The 23461-nt window shown below is 44.2% G+C and overlaps 1 protein-coding gene across 1 annotated transcript in view; it reads right to left on the reverse strand.

Moving 5' to 3' along the window:
• Positions 1–23461, reverse strand: part of SMG5 (SMG5 nonsense mediated mRNA decay factor) — a 397003-nt gene that overhangs the window by 61249 nt on the left and 312293 nt on the right. Inside the window, exon 21 of the mRNA XM_078669528.1 lies at positions 22472–22610. Coding sequence (XP_078525654.1) covers positions 22472–22610 — 139 coding nt within the window. The remainder of the gene's footprint in view (positions 1–22471; positions 22611–23461) is intronic.

Below are 23461 nucleotides of genomic sequence, written 5' to 3' on the forward strand. Positions count from 1 at the left end.
CCTTGGAGTGATAGGATACTGCAGGCAATAGATTGTGGGATTTGCAGTCCTAGCTAGGCCTTTGATAAAAATGACCAAGAGAGGAACACCGGATATCGTAGAATGGGATGATGAAAGCTTAACAGCCTTCACAAAATTGCGAGATTGTCTGTGCACAGCCCCTGCGTTGGGAATGCCAGACTATTCCAAGGAATTTGCCCTGTTCTGTGATACTCGCGATAATTGCGCATTGTCAGTCCTAACCCAAGAGCATGGCACGACCAGAAGGCCGGTGGCATATTTCTCTGCCACCCTGGATCCAGTGGCTGCTGGATTACCAGGATGTCTGAAAGCAGTAGCTGCTACCTGCACAAGTCTAGAACAGAGTGAATCTATTATCATGGGACATCCTGTAACTGTGTATGTTCCACATGGAGTGGTGATTTTACTAACCAGAACGAAAACTCAGTATCTCACCCCTAGTCGGCTGACTAAATACAAGAGGATTCTCGTGGGTGCTGCAAATATAACAATTGTCCGGTGCAACATCCTGAACCCCGCCACTCTGCTTCCTAACTCAATGGTTCTGGAAGATGGGGAAGAAAATGAGCATAACTGCATTGATCTAACAGAATTTTGCACAAAACCACGCCCAGACATTAAAGAAACCCCTTTGCCTATACATGACAAAGAATTGTTTGTGGATGGATCATGCCTAAGACATGAACAAGGAGGCCTGAATGCTGCCTATGCTGTAGTCTCCTTAAGCAAAATTGAAGAAGCAGGTTATTTATTTGGAGTACAGTCTGCACAAGTAGCTGAATTGATCGCCATGATAAAGGCTTGCAAATTGGGGAAAAACGAACGCATAACAGTGTATACGGACAGTCAGTACTGTTATGGAGTTGTGCATGACTTTGGCCAATTATGGCTACAGAGGGAGTTCCTGACTTCATCAGGTACCCCTATTCGAAATGGAAAAGTTGTTCAAGACCTTCTAGAGGCAATCCAGTTACCAAAGGCATTGGCAGTGGTCAAGTGTGTTGCTCATAAGAAGGGCCTTGACCCTGTATCTTTGGGAAATGATTTCGCTGATCGAGTGGCAAAATTATGCGCCACGGATCGACTGATAATCAATCCGAAACGGGGGGGGGGGGGGGGGCCGGAAACAGCTGCCAACTTCGAGTGTTTGAAGAAGTGCCTACATGGGATGAAGTGAGAGAATGGCAGCAGGCGACACCCTGGCAAGAGAGAGAGAAGTGGAAGGAAGAAGGTTGTAGACCAAGACGTGAGGATGGGGTCATCTTGGGCCCAAATGGTAGGCCTGTGTTACCCAGACACTTGCTTGGCACAATGGCCAGACTGATACATGAGGGATCACACATTGGTAGGGATGCCATGATTCTGGTATTCCAACAGACTTGGTACAGCAAAAAGTTCAGGAAAGTAGCAGAGTCCCTCTGCCAGAGGTGCTTGTCATGTCAACAGTTCAATGCTGGCAAAAGAACAATGGTGAAACTAGGGAGAATTGGGAGGTCAGGGGGTCCCTTTGTGAGAATACAGGTTGATTTCATCACCATGCCACGTTGTGAGGGGAAGCGATATGTCCTTGTCATTGTCTGCCTATTTTCAAAGTGGGTGGAAGCTTACCCTACTCCCCAAAATGACGCACTGACAGTAGCCAAGTGTTTACTGAAAGAACTGATACCTAGATTCGGGGTTCCAGTCACTATTGAATCAGATAGAGGCCGACATTTTCAGAATGATTGATCGATCAACTCTGTAAGGCTTTTGGGATCTCGCAAAAACTCCACTGTGCATATCATCCAGAGGCTTCTGGAGTGGTGGAACAAATAAACGGGACTATCAAAACAAGACTAGCGAAGTTGTGTGATGCATCTGGCATGACCTGGGTAAAGGCCCTGCCTCTTGTTCTGATGGGACTCCGAAGTATTCCAGACCGGAAGACAGGCCTGAGCCCCCATGAGATCCTGATGGGAAGAGTGATGAGACAAGTGTGGGTACCAGGAAGCAAACTGTTGAGTATTACTGATGATTTGGTGCTTGAATACAGCAAGAGATTAGGTGACCAAGTGCGTTATATCTCTCGCCAGATCGGAGAAGACGCCGTCGCCAATCCAACGACTCCTCTCCACAAACTGGTTCCAGGGGACTGGGTCAAAATCAAGAAGCATACTGGGTCGAGCTGCCTGGCACCAAGGTGGGGACAGAAGCGCCAAGTAATCCTGGTAACGACCACAGCAGTGAAGTGTGCAGGTGTTCCCTATTGGATCCACGCCAGCCACACCCAGAAGGTACTACCAGACGAGGAGCCTGGAGAAGGAGGCCGTCCAGCAGAGGGGCCTGCAGAAGCAAGACCAGAAGTAGCTGACGACGTACAGCCCAGTACCAGCCAAGCTGAAGGGTCCGCAGACGTTGGTCCAGAGGTAGTTGATGACGAGCTACCAAGAGTCAAGCCTGCTGAGGGGTTCCCAGACGTTGGTCCAGAAGTAGCTGATGACGAGCTGCCGAGCATATGGCCAGATGAGTGGATACCCTTGATTGACCTCACAGAAGACCCAATCAGAACAAGAGAGCGAATTTGGGAAGGTAGAGAGTGGAATAGAAAGGAAAAGCAAGGCACAGGCGAAGAACCTCAGACTATTGAGATTCACATCAAAACTGAGGAAGGAAAAGGTCAGACAGGGACTGAGCAAATAATTGATACACCTCCCCAAACTCCAGAAATCGAAAAACAACAGACTAGACCTAGTAAAGAGATTCGAGCGGAAGAGAATCAAGGGATCGAAGTGCTCGAACAGGATCAGATAGGGTTAGAAGAACGTGTTCGGGAAACAGAAACAGAGACATTTGAAAAACAAACACAAAACTCTCCTGAACAAGGCCAGTTTAATAACCAGGCCGAAGAAATAGATACAAGCCCTGGAACTAGTCAGATAGGAAGGGAAGAAAAGGAAGCAGAATTGCCACCAGCAAATGAAAATAAAAGGGCAATAAAAGAAAACGAAATCCCAGTGCCAACTAAAAGACTTAAGAAAAGAAAACACATTGAGCCTGGATTCATAAAGAAATTGAGGCTGAGGATAAAAACGGTAGAAGAAAAACGTGCAGAAGAAAGGAGGAGTTCTCGCATAGCCGAGCAACCAGAAGACACTTCCAAAAGGAGGAGCGATCGAATAAAAAGACAAAACAAAAAGTACAAGGCTCCTGAATGGACGCTCGTTTTGGAAGAATTTGAAGATCTTGATATAACTGACGAAAGCGACGGAGAACCAGTCGCTGAGTACTCTGCCGAAGAAGAAGACGAGCCACCGTGAAATTGCACAAAGTAAGCTACTCGTGTAGAGACACGAAGAGGGGTCGAGAAACTTTTTCTGAGCCAAAATGTCTGATTCAAGCGTGAGTGGTAGACCTAGTCGCAGTTGTTGCAAAACATGCTGCAAAGTATGTATATGTAGTATAATTATAGTGATATTAGTTTGGATAGGACTAACAGTTTTCATTCCTTTTGCGGTGAGCAAAAATACTAATATTGACCCTACTGAGATTGTAAATACGGACATTGAAGAACTGACAACACAAAGTGTAGCAAGACATGAGAAAGCACTCAAACAAACAAAACGAGACCTAGAAGCATCAGATGAGGGAGGACTGCATTATCATGGAGTTAAGAATAAGACACATTTAAATGTTTTCGCAAACTTATTAATACACTATGTAGAGACTATGGAAATTGAGGATTGCTATGTCTGCATGAAGCTACCTACCTCTGTGGCTGAAGGCGTGACATACCATCACCTGCCCCTGACATACGGAATATCCTGTAGCAATTTAGCAAGCTTATTTTACAAAAGAGGACCGTTACAGTACTATTACTCTAACAATGACGTGATCTTTTCTGAACTTCCTATACGTGGGAACCTGAATCCTGTACATACCAAAAGTGACGTTACTCGCTATATGGGCGAATACTTTCTGACTATAGGTAATATAGACATAGGTGATGCACACAGAGATAACTTGACCTGTTCTTTGCGTGAGCAGGAAAAGATGTTCCTGAACATGGCAGAGAGGAGGAGAATAAAAATACAAAGAAAGGCAGATGATGAGGGACAGAAAACGCCAAAATGGGCTGAGGACATGGAAGGCACCTCAAAGGGTGGGGCGGGACCTGCTCTGTTGCTGGATTTTGAAAGGAAAGCTATGTCTTCACCGCGAGAAGACTAGCTACTATAATAACATTTTCATTGGTTCCAGTGAATGTGAACATAATTACAAGGTAATTGGAGGATGGGGTTTCAAAAATGGGTCAGAGCCTGTGTTTCCTGGAATTTATTATATATGTGGAGACAAGGCTTATTTCAAATTGCCGGATCACTGGTATGGAAGCTGCTATTTTGGCATTGTCTTCCCGAAAATATACCATGTGAATGAAGTTGCTGGAAGCAGTGAAAATACTAATGGCTTAGTGCGTAGTAAAAGAGACAGCGTAGGTGAAATAATGGGTAGTATTTTCAGTGCACTGATACCTGGAGTGGGAGTGGTTCTGAACACTCACAGAATTTGCAAATTGTCCACCATAGTGGATGTGTTGTCTACGGACACAGCTCATGGATTTCTGCTGGTCAATACCGAAATGGTTGCGATCAGATCAATGGTTTTGCAGAACAGACTTGCGCTTGACACCTTATTAGCAAAGGAGGGCGGAGTCTGCCGGATGTTGAAGGCGCAACATTGTTGCACTTACATTCCGGACAAAAGTGTGCAGCTCAAAAGATATGTGAAAAACATTACTAATTTGGAAAAAGAACTCAAACCACTCGAGGTTGACAGTGCCTGGAAGAGACTGGTAGATGGTCTCTCAAATGTAGGTCATTGGCTTGCTAGCTTAGGTAAAAGCTTATTGTTTAAGGTACTGATGCCAATTGGAATTATAGGTCTTATCCTATTTTTCATATTTGTCTGTTGCAAATGCCGTAAGCACACCAGAAAGCATCAAGGGAATGGCGAGGAGTGAAACGAAGTGTGGATGAGCTTGAATTAGAGGAAATGAATAATCAGATATACAAAAAGGTGAAAAATTCTCACCCTACTAAAAATGAGAAAGAGAAGCTGAATCGCTTGCTGGAAGAGATAGAGTTGTATAAAGTGTGAGAAGTTGGCATCTGGTTCCATTGTTTTTGTGATGATAGTAAATATCATCAAAGAGGGGATTGATAGAGCAAGCTTCGCATTGCGACTTGCTCGAGTCATGAACCTCGCCCGTGTGTAATCAATTAATAAAATTTGTACGTCTTACTAAACTTTTATTTTCATATACGAACGAAATAGATGAAGCTTGCATATGTGTTTTTCTAATAGAACTAATCCATGTCCCTAAACATGGCCGCCGCTTGGAAAATTGCTTCTGCGCATGCGTCAGTCACACTCACGTGACCTGACGTAGTTATAAGTTTGGTGGGAAAGGGTGCGCATGCGTAATACACAGTTTTCGTGAATAACGTGGTGATGCTCTTGTGATCTTGTATATGTTGCTAATGTTTAAACTGCATAGTATATTTTTATAATGATAAGTTTAAAGTACAAAACCATGATGCGTTTTATCTGCATTCACTTCTATGTTTTAATTTGTTCTCACTTACTTTTCATGTACCGCGGGAAATGGGGGTCCGAACCGGTTGGGAGCCATATTGATGGTCCCTTCTACGCATGCTCATGGTGCACACCAAGTGGCAGCCTTGAACGGTGGAACTCAGCCAGCTGGCAGCCACAAGCAAGATGCTCATGTGAAAGCCACCTCTGACCTGGCAAGATGGAGTCGACTGTCCTCAAGTTGTTACAAAAGAACAGTTCTTATTGTATTCCATGCAGTTTCTCATGGGAACCCCAAACTTGCTAGGCGGCACCTTACTATGCAAATTTGGCCTCCAAATAGTCTGTTCTGATTGGTGTGTTAACCAAATCCTACCTTAGGACCAATCCAAATTGAGGGATTCTGACACTTTGCAACATTGGGGGGTGGTACACCGTCCCAAAACAGTATCTACCCTGGGTTCACCTAGGGAAATTGTCTGACTTGTCTGATTTAGCTGACCTGTCACTGACCCAACGCACTCAATAGGTGACTGAAGATACAGAGCGCTGCGGAGCACTCTGTCCGAAATTGACCATAGACTAAGGTTTTACTAAACCTTAAAGTGCTGGCGGAGCACTTTGCTGGGAGTTCGCTGACCCAATCGGGGTCCGGATCGATAGCTGCAGAGAGGGTGGAGCGCAGGCGTTGCTTCCGAACTGCGGGTGCCGGTCCTGTCCTGAGGGTTTCCTGTCCTGATCCTAATCTGGTCTTCCTGTCCTGTCCTGGGTGTCCATTCTGCACCTGCTGTCCATTGAGGGGTATCCTTCCTTGAGGGTTTCCTGTCCTTAACTGACCCGTGGCCAGGGTTTGGTTTCCACACCAGTCTAGGTAAATATCGCTCTGAAAACTCTGAATCTTGCACCTTTCTGAATTTCTGTCTTTTGCTTTAATAAAGACATACCTTTGCATATGTTAAATTTTCCATGCTTTCCGCAACCATTGAATCATAAAAACATTTGCATTTATTTCATAACGTATTCCTATGTTACCCTACCTGTTAGAAATTATATTTTGCATTGCAGTTTGTCACTTCCTGATATGGTCTAGAACATCCTTACTTAAATTGTCTAAAGAACTTTTGCCTTGATGCATAGCGTGTTTTTTCTGGGGCAAGATGGCCGCCGTAGCTCTGTAGAGAGAAGTCGCTACTTTTCTCTCTCCTATCCTAGGATGTAAGAAAGGGCTTGTGAATGCGGGGATGTGGGTTCTGGCTGACTTAATATCCCGCAGGACGGCAGCAGTATTCTACCCAGGCTGGCTGAGGAGGTTCTCATTTAAGACGAGTAAAGTCTGGCTCAGTTGCTGGGAAAGTTTACTAAACAGCGCTAAATCATATTCCAAGATGTCCCAAAGATCTAAACCGGACAAGATGCAAGGCGAAAGAGAGAAGGACAAAGAAAAAGACAAAGGAAGAGTTAAACCGGCGGCGGCAGCAGGGGCGATTAAAGGCTCAGCAGCGGCAGCAGCAGCGAGAGAGGGTGCAATTCCCAAAAACCTAACCATTGCCACAAAGAAGCAGACGGAGCTGCTCACTCGTTCTCTGAAAAATGCCCTGCCAAAGAAAATCGAAAAACAGGAGAGAAGAAATGAAGGGAGGTCGGAGACCTGCTTAGCAGTGACTAAGACTGCAAAGACGGCATCGGACCAAGAAGGGAAGACTCTTCGCTCACACTCGGAGAGTTCAAAGGAGCAGTTGCGGCAGGCGACCTTACCAGAGTCCTTCTGTCCCAGAGGGTTGCCAGCGGTGCCACTGATACAGCTTCAGCTGACTGACCCCCATCAAGGCGATGTGCTGGGAGAGAAAGCACTGATATCGCAGGCGGCACAGGCGGCATTGGGAGACCAGCGGGACGCGAGCGAGCTGAACGCGGAAGCCAAGCCAGCAACGGCAGACCGCGAGGACGCTAGCGTCGAGGATCCGGTTGCCAGGCAACCACTCACTACTGCGGGAGACTGCTCGAGTCGAGCAGTTCAGAGCACAGGAGTAATGGAGGTGGGCGAGGGGGGAATAAAGGACTCCAATGAGCTAGCAAGACACAACAATTTGCAGATGCTAGACGCGGTTATTGAGTGTGGAGATAGCGCCACAATACAACTCACTGCAGAGCTCCAACCCGAGCTGGGGTAGCACCCAGAGCCTAGGAGTTCAACAAAGTCAAGCGCTCCAGTATGAAGGACATAATGGCTTAAATGGGAGAAAAGACAGAAGCATGAGGGGGGGCTCCTCGGAATTCTTTTCAGTCAATGAGGGTTCAAGCTCTTCAGAGTTCAGCGAACATGAAACCCAAGGAGAAGGGAGCTGCACTGATCTGACTTCCGATACAAGTAAGGGCTATAGGGAGCTAGAGTCTAAAAAGAAAAAGAGCGGTGGTAGTAAAGGAGGCGGAAGAGGGTCCAGGTCTGGCACGAGCAAGAAACTATCATGGGACTATTCTGCGACATCAGAGACCTATCAGGAAAGTGACCAGGAGGGGGGGGAACAGGGCAAAAAACTCAAACTGTAACTCTTGAAATGATGTTCGGTACTCTGAAACAAATGCAGTCTGAGGCAAGAGCGGAAAGCCGTAGAGCAAAAAGAGACACAAAAAAACTTCAAGCTTCGCTAAGAAGAGTAAGTAGAAAACAAGAAGAGGTTGAGGGGAGAGTAACGCAAGTTGAGGAAAGGACTAGCAGAGTGGAAGACGAGGTATCAGAATGGCAGACTTTTAAAGAAGACCAAGGAAAAGTGGTGGAAGACCTTCAATGGAAGTTAGAAAGTTTTGAAAACCGCCAAAGGAGAAATAATGTGAGACTTCTGGGACTGGAGGAAGGACGGGAGGGGCAGGATCCCAGGGGGTACGTGGTCAAGATATTAGAAGAAGCCTTTCCAGAGTCAAAATGGCACTGGGATGTAGAAGTACAGAGAGCCCATAGGTACCCTCTGTTTGCTAAGAAGAACCGGGGGGAGCAAGAGAATGCGCGTCCAAGAGCAATGCTGGTCTTCCTAGGTAATTTCCTAGCTAGGCAGGAAATAATTGATAAGGCTAGGCCTGATTCTAGAAAAACAGCTGACGGTAACACATTCTTCTCTAGGCCAGATTTTTGCCACGTTACCGTGGAAAGAAGGTGGAAATTAAGGCAGATGATAGGACCTTTCCAAAAGCAAGGCGCAGAAGCTTATTTATTGTTCCCTGCCAGGTTGAAAGTAATTAGGAAAGGGTATACTAGGATGTTTACGTCTGAGATAAAAGCAGCAGAGTACCTAGTTGAAATCACGGAACTTGACAAAGGAAAGGAGAGTAGAACCAGAACTCCACCAAGAACCCCCGTAATCAACCCACCAAAGACCCCATAGATGGTAAAACCATATATAGTCAGGCTCGACAGATGTGTAAGAGGATAGGAGAGGGTAGCGATTCTGCAGACTACAAGGGCTACACATAGGCCAGGATTGGCTTATTTGCCTGTAGCAAGGGGGGGGGGGGGGGTTCTTAAAGGGAGGGAGGCAGCGGGGGAGCGGGGGAGGGGGGGGAGGGGTGGAAACAAGCATATAGTAAGTGGACACAAGCACAATCAATGCAGAAAAGTAAAAAAAGTTGAGTGGAGCAAGTTGTACATGAGAATAGAAACAATAAGATTGGGAAAGGAAACGAAGGAAACAAAGAATCCCATTGTACGTTGTCGGAACAGGTATTTGCATGAAGATGGAGAAACTATAAAACATAATGACCTGTAAAATAATGTCAATGAATATTTGCGGACTTAATGAGCTAAACAAGAGGTTAAGAACTGCTGCTTTGTTAAAATCACTAAATCCTGACCTAGTGTGCCTTCAGGAAACACATATTGAAGGGAGTAAGGCTTATTTACTGGATCAACTTGGTTTCAATGTCTTAGCAAAAACTACTCATAACACAAAGACGAGAGGGGTGGCGATTCTGGGCAAGAGACAGGATACCTCGGTCAAGAGGAAGATGGAGGATCAGTGGGGTAGATGGGTCATTGCTGAATTAATATGTAGAGGGGAAACTTTTACGCTTGTTTCAGTTTATGGATCAACAGGAGATGATCCTGATATTTTCCAGTTTTTAGATGTAGAACTGGCGCAATGGCCGGAACCCATTATTCTTTGTGGCGACTTGAATATTCATGACGCAGATAGTAGTTTTTTTAGATCCTGGAAGGAGATATATGGGGAGGAAAAAGAAGACTTATAGAGCCTTAGCAGACATGGTAAGGAATAACTCGCTTGAAGACCCATGGCTAAATTGCCATCCAAATCTGGATGGGAGCACTTTTTTCTCAGCCCCCCATCAGACACTGGTCAGGCTGGACTACTTTTTAATTACAAGAGGTCTGTTAGACAGAGCAAGAATAGAAAGGGAACCAAGGATTATATCAGACCATAGCCCGTTAGTTTTAATTGTAATAGTCGGGCAAAGGAGAAATAAAGAACTGAGACAATGGACTTTTGACAGGACGTTGCTCCAGGATCAGTCGTACAGGGAGAGAATGAGTAAATGGATTATGGATTACTGGGAGTTTAACAAAGGTACAGCATCACCAGGGATAGTGTGGGATGCCTTTAAGGCCGGTATAAGAGGTGAAACCTTGAGCTATGTCATTAGTGCTCAAAGAGTGGTGAAGGAAAAAGAGGAGCAAGATAGGAGACTAATTTCACAGGCAGAGGAAGAACTTATGACAGCTATACATATACAGTCTCCAATTGACCAGATATTGTTGAAGATAGTAGCTCTTAAAGCTGAAATTATGGATGGGATGGCAAAAAAGACCGTGGAGAAATATGTAGCAAATAAAGAAAAGGCATATGAGCTTAGCGAAAGAGTTGGTCACATTCTGGCTATGCGAGCTAGGCGATGGGATGTCTGATATTAAGGAGATCAAAAACTCCCAAGGAACCAAGGTCAAGGATGCAGAGCAGATCAGAGAGGTTTTTAAACAATTTTACATGGAGCTTTATACTTCAGAGGGCCACGAAAGAGAGGAGGATATAAGGGCATATTTGAGCGAGATAGAGTCCTCGGGACTAGCAGAGGCTGATAGAAAAGGGCTGGAGGAAGTATTTCAAGAGAAGGAACTGATTGAGGCTCTGAGGGATTTACCGTCTGGGAAGGCTGCAGGTCCGGACCAGATTCCGATAGAATTTTATAAGGTTTTTCAATCCTCTATCTTAAAAGAAATGTATGAAGTGATGTTGCTAGCACAAAAGGGTGGGACGGCTCCAGAATCTTGGGGGGGCGCTGATATTATTATTATACCAAAAAAGGGCAAACCCATCGACGCCCCGGGCTCTTACCGCCCCATTACTTTAATGAACGCGGATATCAAGGTGTTCTCCAAAATCTTGGCAAAAAGGTTATCTAGGGTAATTGAATCACTCGTTACTCCCTCTCAGCATGGATTTATACCAGGGAAGGGAACAACTCAGCACACCAGACAAGTGATTACGGCATTTGATGTAGCAAATACTCTAGAAGTCCCAATGGCAGCGGTGTTTCTCGACGCCGAAAAAGCTTTCGATAGGGTTTCTTGGAGATACTTGTGGGATGTTTTGAGTTGGCATGGTATAGGACCAGGCTTCATAAAGGCCCTGCAGACTTAATATTTAAACCCGAGTGCCAAGATAAGAGTTAATAAAGGCTATTCAACAGCAGTCAATATCCAGAGAGGCACAAGGCAAGGATGCCCTTCTTCTCCTTTGTTGTTCGCTCTATATCTTGATCCTTATGTACGCAAGTTGGAATGTAATGAGCAGATTCCTCCTTTAGTTCTCAATGGTTGTCGACTTAAGTCATTAGCTTACGCGGATGACGTCGCCATCCTGACTGCAGCACCTATGTTTGCCATTAGGGCAATCGAAGATGAAGCTGAGACATTTGGTCAGTTCTCAGGGTACAGCTTGAACAATACTAAAACGCAGATCGTCAAAAACCAGTGGGTAATATGTAATGACGACAGAGTGACGGGTACGGCAACTTACTTGGGGGTACAAATCACAGCGGAAATAGATAAGATTGTTAAGAAGAATTTGGATCCTGTGATAGCTCAAGCCAAAAGAGATTTGGAAAGAATGAACAACTTACACCTCTCTTTGGTAGGCTGTACAAATATTATCAAAATGATGTTGCTACCTAAATTCTTGTATATATTCAGGGCTGTACCCTTGTTGATTGAATCTAGCTGGTTTAGTAGTATCGAGGCTATCTGTAATAGGTTTATCTGGGCTCATGGTAAGACCCGGAGGGCCTATAGGTATATGACACTTCCTAGGGAAAAAGGGGGCTGGGGTGTACCAGATTTCCGTTTATATTATATGGCTACGGTGCAGCAATATATACAGGGACTTATTGGAGGCAATGCTGATGATGTAAGAATGCATAATATGTCTACGGAGGTCTATGCTGTTGCACTAGGGGTAAATGCTCATAATTGCTTCTTAAAATGTACAGATTATAGTTACTTTAAGAGAACCAGATTTAAAACAATCAAGGCGGCGATCACGGTATGGAATGCTTTCTTAAAGAAAGCCAAGATGGGGAGGTACAATAGGTATGTTTTTTTGGTCAACAACAGATCACTCCCAGAGGAAATATTTGCCGATCACACAATGGCAGAGTGGGCCTCAAGAGGGATTACGCAAATAGGGGATCTATTTTCACAAGAGGGTTTAAAGCAATTTTCGGATTTAAGAGACACGTATGGCATACACAACAGGGGTTTCTTTAAGTACCTGCAGATCAGAAGTTTTTTGAAAAATAAAGTGGGAGGCCCAGTAGGCTTTAATAAAATAGAAATTTTGGAGAAAATAAAGCTGATGGGGGATTGCTCAATTAAGTCTTTTTACGCAATTCTGCTGAAAGAAAAGCATGATGACTTAGGCAAATTCAGTAAGAAGTGGGCAGATAAACTAGGAGTTGAAAGTAACTTGTTTTTTGATTCGCTGGATCTAGGCTGTACAATATTATGTGCAGCCCCGTTACAGTCCCAGCACTACAAAACACTATACTTTTTATATTTCACTCCTGCAAGGATTGCAAAATGGGGGGGGAATACAGGAATTAACTGCCCCCGCTGTAATGCGTTGGAAGCAGATAGCATACACATCTTCGCAACATGTCCCCAAATACAAACACTGATTATTGAGATTGAGGGGTTTTTGGCAAGGTCTTTGGGCATTGTGATTTCTCTCACTCCAGCTTGGATTATGCTAGGGGTGGCTGATCGGGAGCAGGATCTGCACACTGAATTTCTGTTTGTGATAATGGCTGTCTACAGACTGACAATAGCCAGGGCTTGGTTAGATAAAAATCCTCCGAAACTGCAAAATTGGTTGGCAAATATTCTGTATGCATATAATAGAGGAAAAAATGTATGCTCAAAAAGGGAGGAGAGGAAGATGTCTGGGGAGAAGAATATGGGAGCCAATACGTAAATGGAAAGAGCGGCAAAGAGAGGACAATTAAGGAGTTAAATTTTCAAGTTGGTTGAAGTTATAATGGGTTTAGCATTAGTCAAGGTTGGAATTTATACATTAGACTCCATGGATTGGAATATTTAAAGAATTGAAATGTACTTTTCACTATTTTCCATTTTTTGTTTCTGTGTTTCTTTTTGTTTGATTATGCTTGTGCAATATGTATTTGATTTGCTTGCAAGGAAAAAATATTTTATAAAAAAAAAAAAACTTCCAGTTGTCCGTGGTCATTTGCAAAGAGGTTTTGAATGTTACCTGTTGGGTTTGTATTTTGCTGCCTTTCCTTTTACAGCTAGCTCCCTGATCCATTGTGGTCATAGGTACCCGCATCGGTGGCTAGTAAGTCGGGTACTCTAAAGAATAACAAAAGGAACTCACACAATTATTGGTAGTAGACCGTGAGGTCATCCGATCAATGTATATGGTAGTTTGAAATATATGGGCCCGAAGCCGGAAGTGGCGAAATTATTGGTCGGGTGACCCGCGCGCTCTATCACCTTTAAGCATTGGCAGGAACCGGGTGGCCCTCGTGTGTGTGTGTGTGTGTGAGAGAAAGGGTTAACAATAAGTCCTCTTCTTGTACAGAACAAAGGTCTACCCTATGGAAATGAGCTGCCCTTCGAATAACCTCATGGTACAACGTGGTATCATCAGGGGGAGAAAGTTTTGCTGGATACAAGTCAGAATCGTTGAGTTCCGGAGGTACCACTGCATAGTCCTCCCATGGATCATCCTGGGTATATGGGAAATCTGTGGGGGGGGGGGGGGGAGGGGGACTACCTTCCCCATAGTATGAGTGCTAATACCCCTGGGGCGAAGGGGGTTGTTGTGGAGGTGGGGGGAGGAGGGGGTGTCTGTGGGGGGAGGAGGGGGTGTCTGCGGTGGAAGGGGGGTGGAGGAGGAGTAGGAGGAGGCGGAGAGTACAGAAATGGATGTAGTAGGGGGTTTGAACACCCTGTAATGTCTTTTTTTCTGCTTAGGAGGTGGTGGGTGCTCCATTGTTATTTGTTCTTCAAAGGTGAGCTGTCTCTTACGAAGAGTCCGCTAGATCTGGGTAAAACACCTTCACTCCGCATTTTTTACTCCGCATACCTTTACTCCTCATACCATCATAACGCAGGTACTGTTACTCCGCAAAATATTACAACGCATGCCATTATATCTTATATGCTTTTACCACGCATGCTTTTACAACGAAATTCGTTGTAAAAGCATGAATGGTAAAAGCATTTGTTTTTTATATTTAAGTGTAAGGTAAGTATATGGTTTTAGTTTGGGGGTGTTGGAGTATATGTTTTAGGGGTATTTTAAGGGTGGGTTTGGGTTATGGGGTACAGGGGTATTTAAGGGTTAAGGGATAGGTTTGGGTATTGGGGTATTTTTAGGCTTCAGGGCTAGGTTTGGGTTTTGGGGTACAGGGGTATTTTTAGGTTTCAGGGGTATTTTGGGGTTTTGAGGTACAGGGGTATTTTTAGGGTTCAGGGCTATGTTTGAGTTTTGGGGTACAGGGGTATTTATAGGGTTCAGGGGTATTTTGGGGTTTTGGGGTACAGGGGTATTTTTAGGTTTCAGGGGTAGGTTTGAGTTTTTGGGGTACAGGGGTATTTTTAGGTTTATGGGGTATGTTTGGGTTTTGAGGTACAGGGTTATTTTTAGGATTCAGGGCTAGGTTTGGGTTTTGGGGTACAGGGGTATTTTTAGGGTTCAGGGGTATTTTTGGGTTTTGCGGTATAGGGGTATATTTAGGGTACAGGGCTAGGTTTGAGTTTTGGGGTACAGGGGTATTTTTAGGGTTCAGTGGTAAGTTGGTTTTGGGGTACAGGGGTATTTTTAGGGTTTAGGGCTAGGTTTGGGTTTTGGGGTACAGGGGTATTTTTAGGGTTTACAGCTGGTTTGGGTTTGGGGTACAGGGGTATTTTTAGGGTTATGGGGTAGGTTTGGGTTTTGGGGTACAGAGGTAATTTTAGGGTTCAGGGCTAGGTTTGAGTTTTGGGGTACAGGAGTATTTATAGGGTTCAGGGGTATTTGGGGGTTTTGGGGTACAGGGGTATTTTGAGGTTTCAGGGGTAGGTTTGGGTTTTGGGGTACAGAGGTATTTTAAGGTTTCAGGGGTATGTTTGGGTTTTGGGGTACAGGGGTATTTTTAGGTTTCAGGGGTAGGTTTGGGTTTTGGGGTACAGGGGTATTTTTAGGTTTCAGGGGTATGTTTGGATTTTGGGGTACAGGGGTATTTTTAGGGTTCAGGTCTAGGTTTGGGTTTTGGGGTACAGGGGTATTTTTAGGGTTCAGGGCTAGGTTTGAGTTTTGGGGTACAGGGGTATTTATATAGAGTTCAGGGGTATTTTGGGGTTTTGGGGTACAGGGGTATTTTTAGGTTTCAGGGGTATGTTTGGGTTTTGAGGTACAGGGGTATTTTTAGGGTTCAGGGCTAGGTTTGGGTTTTGGGGTACAGGGGTATTTTTGAGGTTCAGGGGTATTTTTGGGTTTTGGGGTACAGGGGTATTTTTAGGGTTTAGGGCTAGGTTTGACTTTTGGGGTACAGGGGTATTTGTAGGGTTCAGGGCTAGGTTTTGGGGTACAGGGGTATTTTTAGGGTTCAGTGGTAAGTTTTGGGATACAGGGGTATTTTTAGGGTTTAGGGATAGGTTTGGGTTTTGGGGTACAGGGTATATTTATAGGGTTAAGATGGGTTAGTGTTTAAGGGTGTTCGGGTATTTTAAGGAGTAAGGGTGGGTTAGGATTTTGGGGTGCTGGGGTATTTTAAGGGAGCAGGGTGGTGGTAGTTTTTAGGGTGAAGAGTATTTTTTTAAATTTTATATATATACATATGCATTATTCGGTACATATATATATATATATATATATATATATATATATATATATATATATAGATATAGATATAGATATATATATATGTGTATCTCACCAGCATCTGCCTGCCAAGAACCGCAACCCACGCTCACATTCTGTTCAGGGCCCACCTAAGGACACAGGGTTTGGAAGGAAGGAACTTACCCGCAAGCTGTGAGAGGTGCATGCTGGTACTTGCAGTCTGCCCACGCGACTGCAGTGCTGTTCGTGACTTTACTCCACCCACCTGAGCATCCACCAATGGAAGAACGATTGGGATTATTTTTGTGGGTGCCTGTCGGGATTTGCTGTGTTGGAGTAGGCATCTGATGAAGGCACAGACCGAAACGCGTCATGCCATTGCTCCCATATTAAATTTTCTTCTGGTATTCCTCGCTGTGTCTCTCCGGTTCTTTAAAACAAGGAATCCATTGTGACATATTACTGCGCTAGTCCTGGGCGCATTGGAGAGACCCGCTTCATTTAGGGTAAGAGCCACAAGGACAGCTTTGCAACTCTTTAACATTCCAAGTTATTGGACAGGCTCTAACCCACCGCATCCAGTCTCAGCAAGGTGCCGCTGCACAATTGGCAGTTCGTGACTTCACGGAGGGATTGGGATCACTGTATCTTCTTTCTCAGGCTGAAACTGAGTTTGGATTAAATGCGGTTGGAGCATTGGGGACCCAGGAGGGTTATTTATCTCACCAGCATCTGCCTGCCAAGAACCGCAACTCACGCTCACATTCTGTTCAGGGCCCACCTAAGGACACAGGGTTTGGAAGGAAGGAACTTACCCGCAAGCCGTGAGAGGTGCATGCTGGTACTTGCAGTCTGCCCACGCGACTGCAGTGCTGTTCGTGCCTTTACTCCACCCACCTGAGCATCCACCAAGGGAAGAACGATTGGGATAATTTTTGCGGGTGCCTGTCGGGATTTGCTGTGTTGGAGTAGGCATCTGATGAAGGCACAGACCGAAACGCGTCATGCCATTGCTCCCGTGATATTAAATGTTCTTCTGGTATTCCCCGCTGTGTCTCTCCTGTTCTTTAAAATAAGGAATCCATTGTGACATATATATATATTTTTTTTTTTTTGATTGCGGGATTTCGTCACATATTCGCTAGATCTGAAGTGGAGGCTTCAAGATAATTTTTCCTGTATGATGATGAATACCCAGAAGTTTTTGCCGAGAGTCCAGCTCCTCCTGCAGACATTCAAGATACGACTGCTGTACTTCTGAATATGCTGTAGAAAGGGACCTGAGTTTCATAGGCTGTCTGGACTTTGAAGTTAGCTTAGAGTCCAATGAGTTTCCCTGTTGGCGCCAGTTTAGACTCTAATGCAGATTTCCACCTCAAGCTTAGACTGGAGCGGTTTTCGGTGCAGAGGAGTATTTCTGTTCTGAAGCGTCTCTATGCATCGAAGATGTTATCGATGTTGAGGGTTTGCTTGAAAGTAATGGCAATCTTGTTAACTTAGAATGCGGGCTGTACACTCGGCCCCTGGGGAGGGGTGAGGGGGGGGAGGGGTTGGGGGGTAGTGAATTGCTGTGTGCAGTACTCCTCTATGGCCTCCTTATCACTGTGTCGAAGTCCACTGCAGATTTGGGTCTCCAGACTATAACATGGACTCTATTCCTTGGCTGAACACAGTTACTCACCCAGTGTCAATTTCTTCTTCGGCTTTCTCCTATGAGACATATTCCCAAAGATATCAGGCATCTCCTCGCCCAGTCGTTGCTCCATCTCACATTGTGCAAGGCGCGGGCCCTGATGATTCCGGATGTTTTTTTTGGACATTAACACAAGGCGCACGGAGAGGGAAGCCTTGTTGTGTTCTGGGAAAAGACACAGGGTGCAGATTGCGTGCTGGTCTGTCCACGAGTACTTGGAGCGGCACTGTGGACAGTATGTGCAAAGTGCCTTTTCCTTTATACTGCAACCATTCTCAAAGGTGAGCAGCAGTGAAGGCCCGACCAGATCGAAGCCCTGCCAGAGATCTTCCTCAATGGAGAAACTGTAAAAAATGGCGTAGTTGATGAAGAAACATGTTTACAGATTGTTCTTTAACTATCAGAAACTGATAAAACTCTGGAAGCCCCAACAAGGTCTGCCACTCGGTGTTAATTCAGAGCCTTGATGAAGCACGTCCAAACCAGATGGCAGAAGAAGAACAATGGTTACTTACCTGTAAACAGGTGGTTCTCCAGTAAGCGGATTTAAAAATGTTAACCTGAAAGGTGGCTCTTCTTCTTGCTTTGACCTCTTCACGTCGCGTGAGTGATATTAACGCCTTTACCATTAAACCTCCTTTCCTTCAATTCAAGTCGGACTGTGTTGTGCTTCGCACCAATCCGGTTTTCATGCCTAACGTGCCAACTGACTCACCTCAATGAATCAGTGTTCTTAAAAACTTTCTTCGCCAATCCTCAATCTCCAGCGGAGCAACGTTTGCATTCACTGGATGGAAAAAGATGCCTTAAGTTTTACATCGACAGGACAGAGCCCTTTCGTAGGTCTGCTCAACTGTTCATTGCTTACGGACGCATGCGCAAAGGGCGTTCTGTTACCAAGCCAACATAGCACGTTTCTTCAGTAATTTCTTTCTGCCATCAGAAAGCTGGCAAGCCCTTTCAATCTTCAGTGAGAGCTCATTCCACCAGGGCGATGTCATCCTTTGCTGCCCTGTTTGCTGGTGTGCCGATTCACCAAATATGTCGAGTAGCTACGTGGTCCAGCAGGCACACTTTCAGGAGACATTACTGCCTTGAGACGATCAACGAAGCTGATACGGCAGTGGGCCAAGCAGTGCTTCGCAATCTTTTTAAATAAGGTGAGCCTCTGTTCTTCCCTCCGCCTATATGGTTTATACAATTATTGTTTTTACTTGCCGGTAACATTATGACATTTCGTGCATTTTCATGCCTATGCAATGCTGTTTGTTTTGGCCCTGCGGCCGGCTACTACTGCTCACTATTCTATTCAAGCATGTGAATCTATGAAAGACACCCTAATACTGGAGAAGAACAATTGTTACTTACCTGTAAACAGGTGGTTCTTCAGTATTGGTGTCCTTAATACATTTACATGCGACCCACCCACCGCCCCTCAGAGGCTCGCTTCTCCTCCTAGACTCTTTTGTCACTCCTGTGCTGCAAAAATCTGAGGGCCTGAGCCTCTGAGTAGAAGGTTCTAGAGGGGTGCTTGCGCCTGATTGGCTGCAGTTTGGACTAACATAATGACATTGATTTGTTATAAAAGTGTTTCTTTTTCTCCTATGTATTCCTATGTGTTAATGCTAACCTAGTACTTATAAGTATTTCTGTTTTTGGAATTTATGTGATATGTCTTTATATACATATTTTATTGGGATTTTATTGCCATTTTATTTACCGTGGGGCTCCCACTTCGACGACGGGGAATAGTCAAGCATGTGAATCTATGAAAGACACCCTAATACTGGAGAAAACATTCTAACTGTGGAGCCAATGTTCACGTGCATTACTACATAAGGGAGGAGTCACTATATATTGTGACTTGAAAGACTGTCTTCAAACAAAAACATGTTGTACATGTGCAAGCCCAGCACAAGAGGGCAGGAGTATGCATAGCATGTGTATCTACAGTTACAGATACCACGAACAGCTATTTTCACTATGGCAGGCCTAACTGTTGAATGTTAAAATCAGAGTACTGATTAAACGGCTAGCACTGTATCATAGGAATAGGACCAGCTAGAACAATAATTAGCCCACTATTTTTTAGAGTAAATGGTGTCAATGGTGAAGTCAATTTAATAAATATTGAGGACAATTTTTTTAAATGTTACCCTTCACCTGCCTGAACTGTCAAAAGGCTAATTAACATAAGCCTCTGCCAGTTCTCAGTTTGTACTCGGCCTTAAATAGGTGTGAAAAGTGTGGCATGTCTCCCAGGAGCCCACAATAGGCTCCCATGAATGGGCAGCGATGATCCCTCTGAACCCCACAGAATATTCAGGTGCTGCTATAGGCTTCCTTTTCAAAATACAGTGTCAGATCCTACTTAACAGGAACGTTCAGCCACAGGTAACACTTGAAAGTAAGAGGACACAATGCCAAGACCATTCCTGTGGATCCCCAGTCTGTTTTCTGAAGGACCCTGCTTTTGCCCTACCAGATGTCTGCCTCTGGGTTTGTTGTGGGGGCAGTGCTTGCCTAAAACTGAATGTTAGTGTTAAATGTGGGAGGACACTAGGATTATTAATTTTAAACACACATCCTGCCCCCGGAGCTCAAGTGCAGAATGGCTGAGGATTTTTGCCATCTTGAAAATGCCTCCAAACATGGCATTTTAGGCCTGTTCACAGTAAGATAAACAGGAACTGCTGTAAAAGTGGGTAGGTCAGGGCCTGGAAACATTTCCCCATTGGTTAGGGAGTGGCTAGGTGTCCCCATCACCGCACGTGTGTGGTGTGCCATAAATCTGGCACACCCTCTTCAGAATACTTCTGGACCTGCGGAAGATCAGAAGAGTATTACACCTGCTATATGCAGCCTGAGAATAGTCCTGAAGGACTGGACCTGCTCACTCTTGTACCCAGGACAAAGGAGTGGGCCTTAAGGGTCAGGTACCTGACCTCCAGTGTGGCTACAGAGAGGCAAGCTGCCAAAGACCTTTTCCTGGAGAAACCCAACTAACCAGTTGCAAGTGAACCTGGAGAGGACCCTGCGGTTGGCCTCTGCCTGACACCCTATGAGTCTCGACATGCATCACATGAGGTCCTGTGGAGTTTTAGAAATGTATTACTATGGTGGATTGGAACTTGAAAGAATAAGTTAGAAGGCAAAATGTGTGACCAGGAAGAACCTGGTTGGTGTATCAGACGTGAGCTAAGCTTGAAGGTGTGCACAGGTGCTAGTCTTCTGCGACCACAGAATTAATTGACGCGTAAGAACTTCTTGGAGCTAGTTCTACTTAAAGCTTTTAAAAAATCATATTGCTAATTCCACTAATTGGATTTTCCTCATTTTGTTAATTAAATGTTACTCTAATCTGTCAAATTCAGTTTGGGATTTTTATTGTTTTGAATTTTGACTTTATTACTGTTTTGTTATTGCATAAATACTTTACACATAGCTCTAAGTTAAGCCTGTCTGCTCTTTGCCATAGTTACCAGCGGGTTCAGCGCAGGTTAATTTACTGACTTTGAGGCGGCAACCCGACAAGAGTTGTGATTATTGCTTGAAGTGGGTAGTCACCCATCCTGAGGAAGAGGTGTGGCGCCGCGGCCAGGGCGACTGACGCTGGAATCTGGGGATCACGGTTCGATCCCCGGCTCCGGCGGCAGGTTAGCCCAGCACCATGTGACTCTGGGCAATAGCTTGCTTAATCTTCCCGACGGCCCCCAGCGCCTAGAGACCCTTACGGGTGATTGTGCGCTTTACAAATGTGGATTATTATTATTATAAATAATCCAGTTTCTTACAGACAATAATATGGAGAGTGTGTTAACATATCTGGATCTGAAGCACTAATAGACAAGTTTAAATACAAGCTGAATGGTTGTGGCAGACGGTCCAAAATATCAAAGCCTCCACCATAGACATTCAGCTCCCTACACATCACTGATCAGAGCCAGGACGCTGTTGAAATATTAGACAATTAGGACTTCTTGTTTAATCCCAAATGGAATGCTTGGGAATTCATAAGGATTGTTCTGGGTTATCTATGAATAACTTGAAAATTCTGATGGATCTTTAACTACTCATTTAATCCAAATCTCGAAACTGCCCCTAGAGAGACAATGCTATTACTATACTTAGTAGGAGGGATCACTCATGTCACAAGATATTCGTTCCCTGACAATCTATCGACATCCAGTTCTCGTTCATCTTTCTGCGAAAAATATAACACTCCCTATGATAAAGAGTCCTGTATACTTTGTGTGTATATAATAGACGTATGTGATGCTGGACACCCACTACATTATGTGGATATATTTGAACTTAGTGTAACTAATATCTCACAACTACTTTATTATTCATATCTCTTTTTTTCTCCTTTTCCCCCCATTTACATTAACATACTTAATTCTAAAAATGTATGCTTTATTGATTTGAATTTTGTTCAGTTCATCAAATCTACGAATCAAATGGTAAAATTAATGAAGGTTTATTTTGAATACTCGGTCTTTTGTTGATTAATATGCACTAACATACTCAATGACAAATCTTGTAATCTCTCTTGTTCAACTAATAATTCAAAATACACTGAACTACAATTAAACAGTAAACACCAAGTTGGATTAAAACTGTCCAAATTAGCATGTTCTAGTAACTATATTTTTAAAAAACAGTGCATTCCACAGCTGCCTCGCTGGACTGAGCACTACTGAGACCATATACTTCACTATAACCATGAGTGCTTGGCTTTGCACACCAATCACTTGCAAAAGGACTCTAAGGACTCAATATTCAATGTTCCCTTTTAGTACTTTACAGTGCCATGCACATAAAAGACAATACTAACCTGCATGGGTGCAGAAAATGTGCTGGCATCATCCAACTGGAAAGCAGTTATGATGGTCACCATCCCAGTGGTCTCCTCCTCTGCACTCCCTTGTGCCACTGTCAGTTGTTTGCAGCTGTCCAAGATTTTATAAAGGTGCCTGCCAGGAGCACATAAATATTAATATTTTGAAACACAAGATAAAGGAGTTCTTGTAAACCTTGCAACACATCGTATAACTCCTTCCTTAAAGCTTAACATAGCCCTCAAACTGCAATATCAGCGTAAGGGTTTCACTCTTACAGTGAGGAAGAGGTTGGATATTCAGCCTATGATCAGATTGAACTAGACAATATCTCTAACTTATGTTTTTAAGTCTAAGGAGGAAGTACTATGTCAATGCCACCTGTCACAAGCACGCAATGAATTATTTTGCACGCGACTATATCGCCCATCTTAACTGAGAACACTCACGAACCAAATAATGAAGAAAAAGACCTTCAATTTACGAGTGCTAAGGCAAAGCAATTGACTAGAAGGTCTGTTCCCACTCAAAGTATAGGAAACCAACCCTGAAAACTTTTATGCGGGTACCTGCAGGACACAACATAGCATGGAGCTAAGTTTAGTGAGATCGAAACTAAAGAGCAGAATGAGAATAGAAGGCATGTTGCTAAAAACACAAAGGGAAGAAAACCTTGCATACCATAATGTAGTTCGCCATGTCCTTAGCAAAATGTTACTTACCCTGTAAGTAACTGTTTGTAGCTTGCACTGCTCTAGATTCAGATGCTCTGCACACTCCTGTTACCTATTGTTGCGCTTGAACGTTTGCAAGTGGTTTTTCTTGAAAGAAGTTTTTCGGGTCAAAGGTAAATAGTGACTTCTGCCTTTGCTTGACAATGAACATAGGCAAATACTATGTAAAACAGTTTTTTGCACACGGGTGATAGTGGGATGGAGTAGAAAGTACAGAGTATGGTGCACATATATATAGCAAAAGGAGCTTGA

The sequence above is a fragment of the Lissotriton helveticus genome, chromosome 12, assembly GCF_964261635.1.
Source record: "Lissotriton helveticus chromosome 12, aLisHel1.1, whole genome shotgun sequence".
Lineage (NCBI taxonomy): Eukaryota > Metazoa > Chordata > Amphibia > Caudata > Salamandridae > Lissotriton > Lissotriton helveticus.